The sequence below is a fragment of the Athene noctua genome, chromosome 40, assembly GCF_965140245.1.
Source record: "Athene noctua chromosome 40, bAthNoc1.hap1.1, whole genome shotgun sequence".
Taxonomy (NCBI): Eukaryota; Metazoa; Chordata; class Aves; order Strigiformes; family Strigidae; genus Athene; species Athene noctua.
The window spans coordinates 87,871-101,581 of record NC_134076.1 but is presented as its reverse complement, the minus strand read 5'-3'; the positions used below and the strand labels follow the sequence as shown (position 1 = coordinate 101,581).

Sequence of the window (13,711 nt, the reverse complement as noted above, 5' to 3'; positions counted from 1 at the left end):
ACAACCGGGACCTGGACCCACAGCTGGGACCCACAACCGGGACCTGGACCCACAGCTGGGACCCACAACTGGGACCAGGACCCACAACCAGACCCACAACTGGGAACCAAAACCCATCCCCTGGACCCACAACTGGGACCGGGACCCGCAACCAGACTCAGAACTGGGACCCCGAACCGGGACCCAGAACCCATCCCCTGGACCCACAACTGGGACCCACAAGCGGGACCTGGACCCACACCCACCCCCTGCCCCACACCCGCTGTCCCCGGCCCCACAACGGCCCCAATAAAGCGGCATGGCGGCGGGGGGAGCGGATCCGCCATTTTCTTCTCCTTCTCCCTCACCCCGACCCGGAGCGGGGGGGGAAAAAACGGCGGGAAGACCCCTGCGGCCTCCGATTGGCCAGCGCCGCAAGGCGGGAAACCCTCCCATTGGCTGCGCCGTCTCCGAGGCGCCGAGAGCGAGGCGCCGATTGGACGCCGCCTTCCCACCCGCCCGCCCCTTCCGGGAGGTGTCGGCGCGCGGCGCTGATTGGCAGGCGGCGCTCAGGCGAGCGGCTCGCTGATTGGCCGAGGGGAGGCGGGGGGCGGGACGGGGCGAGGGTATAAAGGCCGGCGCCGGCGCTAATTGCGGCGCCTCGTTAAAGGGAAAATTAACGGGAGCGGCGGCGGCGCTTTTGGGGCAAAATCGCGGCTTTTTGGGGGCGGCGGCGCTTTTGGGGCAAAATCGCGGCTTTTTGGGGGCGGCGGCGCTTTTGGGGCAAAATCGCGGCTTTTTGGGGGCGGCGGCGCTTTTGGGGCAAAATCGCGGCTTTTTGGGGCGAAATCGGGAAAAATCCGGGGGATTTGGGGGTCGTGACGATTTTGGGGGCAAATTCGCGGCTTTTTGGGGCCGCGGCGGCTTTGAGGCAAAATCGCGGCTTTGCGGGGGCTGCGGCGCTTTTGGGGCAAATTCGGGGGGTTTTGGGGCAAATTCGGGGCGAAATCGCGGCGTTTTGGGGCAAATCCGGGGGATTTGGGGGCCGTGACGATTTTGAGGTAAAATTCGGGGCTTTTGGGAGCAAATTCGGGGAGAAATCTCGGCTTTTTTGGGGAAAAGTCGCGGGTTTTTGGAGGAGAAATCGCGGCTTTTTGGGGCTGCGGCGTTTTGGGGCAAATTCGGGGCTTTTTGGGGCCGCGGCGGCTTTGAGGCAAAATTGCGGCTTTTTTGGGGAAAATTCGCTGCGTTTTGAGGCAAAATTCGGGGCTTTTGGGAGCAAATTCGGGGGGAAATCGCGGCTTTTTTGGGGGAGAAATTGCGGCTTTTTGGGGCTGCGGCGGCTTGGAGCTAAATTCGGGGGTTTTGGGGCCAAATTGTGGTTTTCGGGGCTGCGGAGGTTTTGAGGCAAATTCGGGGCTTTTTGGGGCCGATTCGGGGCTGAAAAACCTTGACTTCGATTTAAAAAAAAAAAAACAAACCAAACCCAAACCCTTGTTGTCAAATTCGATTTAAAAAGTTGAACGTTTTGGCGTTCACATTGCGAGTTTTGAGGTGAAAGCCTTTAATTTTGGTTGAACCGGCGAATTTCGGATTTCAGAACTTTTAAGCTGCAAAATTCGGTTTGAAAAACCCGACGGTTTCGTGTTGAGATCGTGAAATTGGAGTTTAACGACCGAACCGGTCGGTGTTTGAGTTGTAAAATCCGATTTAAAAAAAAATAAATTAAAATTTGTATTTATTAAAATCGAAAAATCCGGGTTTAAAAACTCTTAATATTTGTGGAAGCTGAAAAAAAATCGAATTTAAGAACTTGAATATCTGTTGAAGTCGTAAAATTTTAATTTCAAAACACTGATATTTGTTGAAAGTGAGAAATTCGGGTTTAAAAACTTCAATGTTTGTCGAAATCGTAAAATTTAAGAACTTCGGTATTTGTTAAAATAAAAAAAATCCAGGTTTAAAAACTTTGTTGAAAAATCGAATTTAAAAACTTGAGTATTTATCGAAGTCGTAGAATTTTAATTCCAAAGCTTTAGTATTTGTTGAAAGTGAAAAATTCGGTGTAAAGAACTTGAATGTTTATTGGAATTGTAAAATTCGATTTCGAGAACTCGGATATTTGTTGAAATCGTAAAATTTGAATTTAAGGACTTTACTGAAATTGTAAAAATTTGAATTTCTAAAACTTAATATTTGTTGAAATCGTAAAATTCGGGTTTAAAAACTTCAGTATTTATTAAAACCGAAAAATCCGGGTTTAAAAACTTTTAACGTTTGTTGAAACAGAAAAAATCGAATTTAAGAACTTGAATATTGTCGAAGTCGTAAAATTTGGATTTCAGATCTTAAATATTTTGTCGAAAGCGTAAAACTCGGGTTTAAAAACTTCAATGTTTGCTGAGACCGAAAAATTCGAATTTCTAAACTTCAATATTTAGAAAAGTTGAGAAATTGGGGTTAAGTAATTGGGGTTAAATTGGGGTTAAATTGGGGTTAAATTGGGGTTAATCGCCTTCAGGCCGCTGCGCGCTCGGCTCAGTAACTGAATATTTAAATCAGCCCCATTTGCATCGGCCCCGCCCCCGGCCCCGCCCCGCCCGGGCCCTGTTTGGGGCGATTTTCGGGCTGGTTTTGGGGTGAATCTCGGTGGTTTTGGGTCGATTTTTGGGGTGATTTCGGGGCGGTTCCGGAGCCGGTTTTGGGGCAGATCGGCTGGTTTTGGGGTGAATCCAGCCGTTTTTGGGGCGGTTCCGGGGCCGTTTTTGGGGCGAATCGGCCGGTTTTGGGGCGCCGCCATGTTCTATTACCCCGAGGTGCTGCAGCGCCGCCGCGGGTGTCTCGGCACCGTCTGGTACCGCGGCGGGGCTCGGGGCGGTTTGGGGCGATTCTTGGGGCGATTTTTGGGTGGGTTTTTGGGCGATTTTGGGGACGATCTTGGGGCTGATTTGGGGGCGATTTTTGGGGTGAATTGGGGCGATTTTTGGGCGGTTTTGGGATGATTTGGGGGCTGGTTTTGGGGTGATTTTTGGGGTGAATTGGGGCTGTTTTGGGGTGATTTTTTTGGCGATTTTGGGGCAATTTGGGGGCGATTTTTGGGGTGATTTGGGACTTTTGGGGGTGATTTTGGGGGCGATTTTTGGGCGGTTTTGGGGCTGTTTTGGGGTGAATCGGGGCTGGTTTTGGGGTGATTTTGAGGGGAATCGGGGTGGTTTGGGGTCGATTTTTGGGGTGATTTTGGGGCGACCTGGGGCAGTTCTGGGGCTGATTTTTGGGGTGACTCGGGGCGGATTTTGGGGTGAATTCCGGCGGGTTTTGGGGTGTCTCGGGGCGGTTTTGGGGTGACTCGGGGCGGTTTGGGGCAATTCTTGGGGCGATTTTTGGGTGGGTTTTGGGCGATTTTGGGGACGATCTTGGGGCTGATTTGGGGGCGATTTTTGGGGTGAATTGGGGCGATTTTTGGGCGGTTTTGGGACGATTTGGGGGCTGTTTTGGGGTGATTTTTGGGGTGAATTGGGGCTGTTTTGGGGGTGATTTTTTTTTGGCGATTTTGGGGCAATTTGGGGGCGATTTTTGGGGTGATTTGGGACTTTTGGGGGTGATTTTGGGGGCGATTTTTGGGCGGTTTTGGGGCTGTTTTGGGGTGAATCGGGGCTGGTTTTGGGGTGATTTTGAGGGGAATCGGGGTGGTTTGGGGTCGATTTTTGGGGTGATTTTGGGGCGGTTCTGGGGCTGATTTTCGGGGTGCCTCAGGGTGGATTTCGGGGTGACTCGGGCTGGATTTCAGGGTGTCTCAGGGTCGATTTTTGGGGTGACTTGGGGCGGTTTTTGGGGTGTCTCAGGGTGGATTTTTGGGGTGAATTCCGGCGGTTTTCAGGGTGACTCGGGGCGGGTTTTGGGGTGACTCGGGGCGGATTTTGGGGTGACTCGGGGCGGTTTTGGGGTGACTCGGGGCGGTTTTGGGGTGACTCGGGGCAGTTTTGGGGTGAATTCCGGCGGGTTTTGGGGTGACTCGGGGCGGTTTTGGGGTGAATTCCGGCGGTTTTGGGGTGACTCGGGGCGGTTTTGGGGTGAATTCCGGCGGTTTTGGGGTGACTCGGGGCGGTTTTGGGGTGACTCGGGGCAGTTTTGGGGTGAATTCCGGCGGGTTTTGGGGTGACTCGGGGCAGTTTTGGGGTGAATTCCGGCGGGTTTTGGGGTGACTCGGGGCAGTTTTGGGGTGAATTCCGGCGGTTTTGGGGTGACTCGGGGCGGTTTTGGGGTGAATTCCGGCGGTTTTGGGGTGACTCGGGGCAGTTTTGGGGTGAATTCCGGCGGTTCCCCCCGCAGGCTGGCCGCCACCTGCAGCTCGCGCCTGCTGCTCCGCGAGTACCTGGGGGTCGACGTGCCCCGGGCCTGGTAACGGGGGGGGGGTCACCGCGGGGTCACCGCGGGGTCACGACCCCTCTGTGACCCCTGCCCCTCCCCCAGCGCCGCCGTGACCTCGTTCGTGATTGGCCGCGGCGGGTGGGAGGACCCGCCCCCCCCTCCCGGGGCTCCGCCCCCCCGGTGCTCGCTCTACCTGGGGGCGCTGCTGCAGCTCGGGCTGGCGCGGGTGCTGCGGAGACAGAGCGGGACCCTGCTGGGTACGGGCGGGGGGGATATGGGGGGTCTGGGGGGGGATATGGGGGGTCTGGGGGGGATATGGGGGGTCTGGGGGCAGTTTGGGGGGTCTGGGGGGGGATATGGGGGGTCTGGGGGGGATATGGGGGGGTCTGGGGGCAGTTTGGGGGGTCTGGGGCAGTTTGGGGGGTCTGGGGGCAGTTTGGGGGGTCTGGGGGGGATATGGGGGGTCTGGGGGCAGTTTGGGGGGGTCTGGGGGCAGTTTGGGGGGGGTCTGGGGCAGTTTGGGGGGTCTGGGGGCAGTTTGGGGGGTCTGGGGGGCAGTTTGGGGGGGTCTGGGGGCAGTTTGGGGGGGGTCTGGGGCAGTTTGGGGGGTCTGGGGGCAGTTTGGGGGGTCTGGGGGGCAGTTTGGGGGGTCTGGGGCAGTTTGGGGGGTCTGGGGGGGGATATGGGGGGTCTGGGGGCAGTTTGGGGGGTCTGGGGGGGGATATGGGGGGTCTGGGGCAGTTTGGGGGGTCTGGGGGGCAGTTGGGGGGGTCTGGGGGGCAGTTGGGGGGGTCTGGGGGGCAGTTTGGGGGGTCTGGGGCAGTTTGGGGGGTCTGGGGCAGTTTGGGGTCTCTGTTCCCCCCAGACGAGGCCGCGCAGGTCCTGGAGCGGCTGCACCGGGCCCGGCCCCCCCCGAGCCTGGACATGAGCCCCCCCCGGCGGTGAGTGACCCCGCTGACCCCGGGGTGACCCCGGAGTGACCCCGCGCTGACCCCGCTGGCCCCGCCCCCAGGCGGCAGCTCCTCCCCGACGGGCGCCGGCGGCTGCTGGAGCTGGAGTTGGCGCCGGAGCCGTTCTTCGGGGTCATGGCCCCGCCCCTGCCCCCGGTAACGCGACCCACGGCCTGACCCACGGCCTGACCCACAGTGACCCACGGCCTGACCCACAGCCTGACCCACAGTGACCCACGGCCTGACCCACAGCCTGACCCACAGTGACCCACAGTGACCCACGGCCTGACCCACAGTGACCCACAGTGACCCACAGTGACCCACGGCCTGACCCACGGCCTGACCCACAGTGACCCACAGTGACCCACAGTGACCCACGGCCTGACCCACGGCCTGACCCACAGTGACCCACAGTGACCCACGGCCTGACCCACAGCCTGACCCACAGTGACCCACAGTGACCCACAGTGACCCACGGCCTGACCCACAGCCTGACCCACAGCCTGACCCACAGCCTGACCCACGGCCTGACCCACAGTGACCCACAGTGACCCACGGCCTGACCCACAGTGACCCACAGTGACCCACGGCCTGACCCACAGCCTGACCCACGGCCTGACCCACAGTGACCCACAGTGACCCACGGCCTGACCCACAGTGACCCACAGTGACCCACAGTGACCCACGGCCTGACCCACGGCCTGACCCACGGCCTGACCCACAGCCTGACCCACAGTGACCCACAGCCTGACCCACGGCCTGACCCACAGTGACCCACAGTGACCCACAGCCTGACCCACAGTGACCAACAGCAACCCATAGCCTGACCCATAGCAACCCAGAGCGACCCATGGCCTGACCCATAGTGGCCCACAGAGACCCACAGCCTGACCCACAGCCTGACCCACAGTGACCCACGGCCTGACCCACAGTGACCGACAGCGACCCATAGCCTGACCCACGGCCTGACCCATAGCCCTGACCCATAGCAACCCAGAGCGACCCATGGCCTGACCCATAGTGACCCATAGCCTGACCCAGTGACCCACAGCCTGACCCACAGTGACCCACGGCCTGACCCATAGCGCTGGCCCATACCGACCCACAGCTGCCCCATAGCGACCCTTAGCAATCCACAGCCTGACCCAGAGCCTGACCCATAGCAACCCATGGCCTGACCCATAGCAACCCATAGTGACCCATAACAACCCACAGCTGCCCCATAGCGACCCTTAGCAATCCACGGCCTGCCCCATAGCGACCCACAGCGCCGCCCCACTGCTGCCCCACAGCACCCCACTGCCCCCCCCTTTACAGGTGCAGCAGCTGCTGGAGGAGCTGCCCCCCCCGGGTGAGTGCTGCTGCCCCCTAAGTGTGGGGCGGGGAGGTGTGGGGCGGGGGGGGGCGGTGTGTGACCCCCATAATCGCCCCCCAGGGCCCCCCCTGACCGTGTCCCCCGAGGCCATCACCCTGCGGGAGCCGGAGCCCCCCCCGCCGCCGCCCGCGCTCGAGGTGGGGCTGCCCCATGGGGGGGGGCACTTGGGGGGCTGCCCCATAGCGAGGGGGGCACTTGGGGGGCTGCCCCATGGGGGGGGGCACTTGGGGGGCTGCCCCATAGCAGGGAAAGGTCCCATAGCGGGAGGGGCACTTGGGGGGGCTGCCCCATAGCGGGGGGGACTTGGGGGGCTGCCCCATGGGGGGGGGCACTTGGGGGGCTGCCCCATAGCAGGGAAAGGCCCCATAGCGGGAGGGGCACTTGGGGGGGCTGCCCCATAGCGGGGGGACTTGGGGGGCTGCCCCATAGCAGGGAAAGGCCCCACAGCGGGAGGGGCACTTGGGGGGCTGCCCCACAGCGGGGTCCGTGTGGGGCTGCCCCACACATCTGTGGGGCGCAGGAGGAGCTGCCGGAGGTGACGGCGCAGGAGCTGCAGCTGCTGGAGGAGGCGGAGGGAGAGCTGCTGCCCCCCGGTGCGGGGCACTTGGGGGGCACTTGGGGGTCTCACGGGGGAGTTGGGGGGCACTTGTGGGTCGTGGGGAGCACTTGTGGGTCACAAGGGGGCAGTGGGTGGCACCTGGGGGGCAGAGGAGTACTTGGGGGGCACTTGGGGGGGGTCACACGGGGGAGTGTGGAGGGCACTTGTGGGGCAGGGGGGCTCCTGAGGGGCTGGGGGGGAACTTGTGGGTCAGAGGGGGCACTTGGGGGGCAGGGGAGACACTTGTGGGTCAGAGGGGGCACTTGGGGGACAGGGGAGACACTTGGGGGTCAGAGGGAGCACTTGGGGGGCACTTGGGGGGCAAGGGAAACACTTGGGGGTCAGGGCTGCTGTGGGCCCGGAAGCACTTGTGGGTCGGGGGGGGGGGGAAGCTACTTGTGGGTCCCGGCCCCACGGCGCCGCTGCCCTCGGCCCCACAGTGGAGGAGCTGCCGGAGGTGCCCGTGCTGCCCCCGCCCCCCGGTGAGCACTTGGGGGGCAGGGGGTCACTTGTGGGTCAGAGGGGTCACTTGTGGGTCAGGGGGGTCACTTGTGGGTCAGGGGGGGTCACTTGTGGGTCAGAGGGGGGTTCACTTGTGGGTCGGGGGGGTCACTTGTGGGTCGGGGGGGGTCACTTGTGGGTCAGAGGGGGGTTCACTTGTGGGTCGGGGGGGTCACTTGTGGGTCGGAGCCACTTGTGGGTCGGGGGGGTTCACTTGTGGGTCGGGGGGGTTCACTTGTGGGTCGGGGGGGTCACTTGTGGGTCGGAGCCACTTGTGGGCCAGGGGGGTCACTTGTGGGTCAGGGGGGTCACTTGTGGGTCGGAGCCACTTGTGGGTCAGCCCCTCCCCCTCTCCCCACAGCGCCCCGCCTCCCTCCGGAGCCGCCCCTCCCCCCGCCGCCTCCCCCCGAGGTCTGTCCCGCCGTGTGGGGGGGGGAGGGGCTGGGCGCTGTGTAGGGGGAGGGGCCGCCTCACCCCTCCCCCCCCCAGGCCCCTCCCCCCCCCCGGCGGCGGCGGCCCCTCCCCCCTCTGCGCGACCCCCGCCCCCAGATCCCCCGCGAGACGTTCGGGGCGGGGCTGCGGCGCCCGCGGGGGCAGTGCCGGGGGCTGGTGAGTGCGGGGGAGGGGCGGGGCGAGGGGCGGCCACGCCCATCATCGCCCCGCCCCCATCGCCCCACCCCCTCCCCAGGAGCTGCTGCCGCCCCCCAGGGAGAGACCCCGCCCCCCGCGGGAAATGCTGAGGAGCCCGGCGGGGGGTGGGTGGGGGAGGGGAAAGGGGGAGGGGCAAAAGGGGTGGGGGAGGGGCGAGAAGGGGGGTGGGGGAGGGGAGAAACGGGCGGTGGGGGAGGGGCGAGGGAAAGGTTGGGGGGAGGGGCAAATAAAGCGGGGGAGGGGCAGGGCGTGCGGGGGAGGGGCGAGTGCAAAGGGTGGGGGAGGGGTTACGGCGTGAGGGGGAGGGGCTCCCGACCCCGCCCCTCCCCCCCCAGGCTGGCTGCCCCCCGCGCTGTGGGGCCTGTGGCAGCGCTGCGCCCGCCCCGCCCCCGCCAGGCCCCGCCCCCCGCCGGAGCTGCCCAGTGAGGTGGAGGTGAGTGGCCACGCCCAGGCGGGGACACGCCCACCGCGCACACGCGGGGACACGCCCCCCCGCCCCGCCCCCGCGGGGGGTCACTGAGCGGCCCCGCCCCCACAGGTGCTGCGGGAGGCGCTGGAGCCCAGCCTGGCCCCGCCCCCCTCCTCGGGTGAGTGACGGGCGGGGGGGCGGGGCGCCGTGGGGCACTGAGGGGGATCTGTGGGGCAGCTGTGGGTCACTTGTGGGTCGCTATGGGGCACTGGGGCGGGTGTGGGGCAGGTGTGGGTCACTTGTGGGTCGCTATGGGGCACTGGGGTGGGTGTGGGTCACTTGTGGGGCACTGGGGTGGGTGTGGGTCACTTGTGGGGCAGCTGTGGGGCACTGTGGGTGACTACGGGGTCGCTGTGGGGCAGGTGTGGGTCGCTATGGGGCACCGGGGTGCATGTGGGGCACTTGTGGGGCAGCTGTGGGTCACTTGGGGGGCAGCTATGGGGCACTGGCGTGGGTGTGGGGCAGGTGTTGGTCACTTGTGGGGCAGCTATGGGGCACTGTGGATGACAATGGGGTCGCTGTGGGGCACCAGGGTGCATGTGGGGCACTTGTGGGTCACTATGGGGCAGCCATGGGGCCACTTATGGGGCACTATGGGGCAGCCGTGAGGTGCTGTGGGTCACTGTGGGGGATCTATGGGGCAGCCACGGGGTCATCTGGGGGTCACTTATGGGTCACTGTGAGGATCTATGGGGCGCTGTGGGGCACTTGTGGGTCGCTATGGGGCAGCCGTGGGGCACTTGTGGGTCGCAGCGGGGTGACCCCGCCCCCGGCCCCGCCCCCAGAGCTGTCCCTGGAGGCGCTGGAGGAGGAGCCTCGGCCCCGCCCCGCCCCCCCCGCGGAGCGACCGTGAGTGGGGGCGGAGCCTGGGAGGGTGTGGGCGGGGCCGCGCGTATCCCCGCCCCCTTGACCCCGCCCCTTCTCCCCCAGCCCCGCCCCGCCCCTCCCGGAGCTGCCGGAGCTGCCCCCGCCCTCCCCAGACATGGCGTCGCTCTACAGGTAAGCCCCGCCCACAGCCCCGCCCCCCGGCCACGCCCCGCGCCGTGGCCACGCCCCCACCGGCCCTCCCCCCGCAGGCTGCTGGCGGCGGCCGCGCGGCGCCCGGGGGGGGCGGAGCTTGGGGCGCTGCTGCCCCCCGGCGCCCCCCGAGCACTTGTGGGGCGGCTCTTCTGCCTCTGCCTGGGTGAGCGCCGGGGGGCGGGACCCACACTTGGGGGGCGGGACCCACACTTGGGGGGCGGGACCCACGCCTGGGGGGCGGGAGAAATCAAACTTAGGGGGCATGACCCACACCTGGGGGGCAGGAGACACGCTTGGGGGGCGGGAGACGCACTTAGGGGGCGGGAGACTCACTTGGGGGGCAGCAGAAATCAAACTTGGGGGGCAGAGAGACCCACACCTGGGGGGGCGGGACCCACACTTGGGGGGCAGAGGGAGACACACTTGGGGGGCAGGAGAAATCAAACCTGGGGGGCAGAGAGACCCACACCTGGGAGGCGGGACCCACACTTGGGGGGCGGGACCCACACTTGGAGGGCAGAGGGAGATACGTCTGGGGGGCGGGACCCACACTTGTGGGGCAGGACCCACGCCTGGGTGGGCGGGACCCACGCCTGGGGGGGCAGGACCCACACTTGGGGGGCAGAGGGAGACACGCTTGGGGGGCAGGAGAAATCAAACCCGGGGGGCATGACCCACACCTGGAGGGCGGGAGATGCACTTGGGGGGCAGAGGGACCCACACTTAGGGGGCAGGAGACACACTTGTGGGGCGGGACCCACACTTGGGGGTCAGCCCCACCCTTGGGGGGCGGGACCGCCCTCCCCCACCCCCTCCGCTCCCTCTCCCTCCCCCCTCAGCGCCACCCCCCAAGTGTGGGTCTGACGCCCCGCCCCCCCAGAGCTCTGCGGCGCTGGTTGGCTGCGGCTGGAGCAGCCCCGCCCCTTCGGACCCATCGCCGTGGGGCCGGGCCCGCGCGGGCCGCCCCGCCCCTCCCCCTCCCCCAGCCAATAAACACCCTCCGCCAGGGGGGAGGGGCGGCCACGCCCCCTTCCGCGGCCTCTCTTTATTGGCTGTCGGCGATGACGTCATGGCGGGGGGAGGGGTCAGCAGGTCCCTTCCGGGGGGGCGGGGCCCTGGGGGGAGAGAGGGGCAGTTGGGGGGCACTTATGGGGCAGGGGGGGTCACTCAGGGGTCACTTAGGGGTCTGGGGGGGGTTCACTTATGGGGCAGGGGGTCACCGAGGGGCACTTGGGGGTCATATGTGGGGCGGGGGGTCACTTATGGGGTAGGGAGGGTACTTGTGGGTCACTTATGGGGCAAGGGGGGTCATTCAGGGATCACTTGTGGGGCAGGGAGGGCACTTGGGGGTCACTTGTGGGTCAGGGGTCACTTATGGGTCACCGGGGGGTCAGTTGGGGGGCGCGGTGGGGCACTGACCAGGGCCTGGCGCAGGCGGGTGGCGGCGCCGTGGGGCAGGAGGTCCAGGCCGCTCTCGAAGGCCGTGGGGCAGCTGCCCCACACGTCCCGCAGCAGCGCCCGGAGCCCCGCCTCCAGCTCTGGGGGGAGCCCTGAGACCCACAGCGCCCCACAACCGCCCCACAGCGCCCCCCAACTGCCCCACAACCACCCCCCCGTGCCCCACAACCAACCCCAAGACCCACAGCGCCCCATAGCCACCCCCCTAGACCCACAGCGCCCCACAACCACCTCACAGCGCCCCCCAAATGCCCCACAACCACCCCCCAGTGCCCCACAACCAACCCCAAGACCCACAGCGCCCCATAGCCACCCCCACAGCCCCACAGCAACCCACAACCACCCCACAGCGCCCCCCAGCCCCACAACCACTCCCCAAACCCCCCCACACCTGCCCCCCAAGTAACCCCCAGCCCCCTAAGTGCCCCACATCTCCCCCAAACACCCCCCCAGCCCCGCATCCTCCCTCCTCAGCCCCCCAAGTGCACCCCCAGCCCCCCAACTGCCCCCAGTTGTCCCCCCAGCCCCCCAAGTGCCCCCCCTTACCGGGGGGCAGCCGCCCGCTCCCCACGGCGTCGCCGCAGGCCCGGGGCAGCTCGGCCGCGTGTCGCCTCAGCTTGGGGGGGGAAGGGGGGGGTCAGGGGGGTCCCCAAAACCCCCCGTGACCCCCGTGACCCCCGTGACCCCCAAGCCCCGCCCCCCTCACCTGGGCGGGGTCCCGCCGGTGCAGCCCCAGCAGGTACCGGAACACGGGGGGCTCCTCCCCCAGGTCCTGCCCCAGCGGCAGCGCCCCCAGCACCAGCGGCACCACCTGCCCAGTGCAGACCAGTATAGACCAGTACGGACCAGTACAGACCAGTACAGACCAGTACAGGCCGCTATAAACCACCACAGACCAGTCAACACCCCCCCGGCACCCTCCCAGGCTGCCGTTAGCCCCGCCCTACACACCAGTACAGACCAGTATGACCCATTATGAACCAGTACAGACCAGTCAACATCCCCCCCCCAGTGACTCGCTCTTGACTCCTCCCAGTCCCTCCCAGTAGCCCCTTGTCCCTTCCCAGTCGCCTCCCAGTTCCCCCCAGTCTACCCCAGACCCTCCCAGTGCCCCCCAATCCCCTCCCAGTCCCCTCCCAGTCCCTCCCAGTGTTACCAGTTCGGGGGGCAGGCTCGCCCCGTGCCGGGCCAGGGCCCCACACGCGTTGTCCCGCACCCGGCCCGGCCCCTCCCCCACCAGCGCCTGCGTCAGCACGGCCCGGCCCGGCCACGCCCTGGGGGCGGGGTCAAGGAAAACACAAGGGGGCGGGGCCAAGCGCCGACAGGGCGGGGCTGGGGGCGGGGCCAGGGGAAACCACCCGGGAAACACTGGAAGGGGGCGGGGGGGCGGACATAAGGGGAAGGGGCGGGGCTTGAAAGTGTGGGGGCGTGGCCTGAAAGGGAAAAAGGGGCGGGGTGTCTGTGAGGGAGGAGGCGTGGCCTTGGGGCGGTGGGCGTGGCCTAGAAACAGCATAAAGGTTCGCTGGTGGTTAGCGGGAGAGGGCGGGGTGCGGCCAAGGGGGCGTGGCCTGCGGGGTGTGGGCGTGGTTTAGGGCTAGGGGCGTGGACTGCGAGTGTGGGCAGGGCTTGGGGCGTGGCCTAACGGCTTGATGACTGCTGGATTAGGGTTAAAGGGGCGGGGCCGTGATCTGGGCATAAGGCGTGGTATTAAGGGAGTGGGCGTGGCTTAGGGCGTGGCCGAACCGATGGGGACAGCCTCCCTTACGGTTAAGGGGGCTTGGGCGTGGCCTGCGAGGGCGTGTGGCGCTAGGGGGCGTGGCCTAAGGGATCAAGAAAGGCCAGGGTTAGGGTGAAGGGGGCGTGGGTGTGGCCTCGGGGGCGGGCGGGCGTGTCCCGATTGGCGGATACTCCCCGAGGGCGGGGCCGGCCGCCTCGGCCAGGCGCCCCAGGGCGAAGAGGGCGTTGCCCCGCACCTCGGGGTGGGGGTCGCGGGCGGCCGCCGCGCCCAGGGCGGGGCCCAGGGCGGGCAGGAAAGGGGCGACGGCCCCGCCCAGGGCCCCGCCCAGCTCCGCCATCATGGCCGCCGCCCACGAGCGCTGCCCCACGTCGCCACGGCCCTGAGGGGAGGGGAGGGGTGGGCGGGGTCACGGCTCGTGGGCGTGGCCACACCCCACACCCACCCCACCCCCCCCTTAAGCCCCTCCCACACTCACCATGGCCGCCAGCAGCGTGGGCAGGACCTCCCGGAAGTGGGGGGCCAAGGCCCCGCCCACGGCCACGCCCAGCGCCACCAGCCCCTCCCCCGCCAGCTCCCGCAGCTCCGCCAGCGCCTCGGCCTGGGG

General features: G+C 66.0%; 2 protein-coding genes across 2 annotated transcripts in view; one reads left to right on the top strand and one right to left on the bottom strand.

Annotated features, from left to right (window-relative positions):
- REC8 (REC8 meiotic recombination protein) overlaps positions 1–10,943 on the top strand; it is a 15,484-nt gene extending 4,541 nt beyond the window's left edge. Inside the window, exons 9-23 of the mRNA XM_074931154.1 lie at positions 410–552; positions 4,309–4,377; positions 4,450–4,604; positions 5,213–5,288; positions 5,360–5,453; positions 6,615–6,648; positions 6,733–6,809; positions 7,193–7,265; positions 7,711–7,752; positions 8,758–8,855; positions 8,961–9,009; positions 9,677–9,740; positions 9,822–9,890; positions 9,968–10,074; positions 10,792–10,943. Coding sequence (XP_074787255.1) covers positions 410–552; positions 4,309–4,377; positions 4,450–4,604; positions 5,213–5,288; positions 5,360–5,453; positions 6,615–6,648; positions 6,733–6,809; positions 7,193–7,265; positions 7,711–7,752; positions 8,758–8,855; positions 8,961–9,009; positions 9,677–9,740; positions 9,822–9,890; positions 9,968–10,074; positions 10,792–10,904 — 1,263 coding nt within the window. The 3' untranslated portion in view covers positions 10,905–10,943. The remainder of the gene's footprint in view (positions 1–409; positions 553–4,308; positions 4,378–4,449; positions 4,605–5,212; positions 5,289–5,359; positions 5,454–6,614; positions 6,649–6,732; positions 6,810–7,192; positions 7,266–7,710; positions 7,753–8,757; positions 8,856–8,960; positions 9,010–9,676; positions 9,741–9,821; positions 9,891–9,967; positions 10,075–10,791) is intronic.
- Positions 10,903–13,702, bottom strand: LOC141973063 (importin-4-like). Its single transcript, XM_074931171.1, has 7 exons — positions 13,583–13,702; positions 13,278–13,486; positions 12,526–12,643; positions 12,076–12,180; positions 11,916–11,985; positions 11,331–11,449; positions 10,903–11,026 (listed from the first exon to the last, which is right to left on the bottom strand). The coding sequence occupies exons 1-7, from the start codon at positions 13,583–13,585 to the stop codon at positions 10,997–10,999; spliced, it is 654 nt and encodes a 217-aa protein (XP_074787272.1). The 5' UTR covers positions 13,586–13,702; the 3' UTR covers positions 10,903–10,996.
- Between the last annotated feature and the right edge of the window lie 9 nt (positions 13,703–13,711).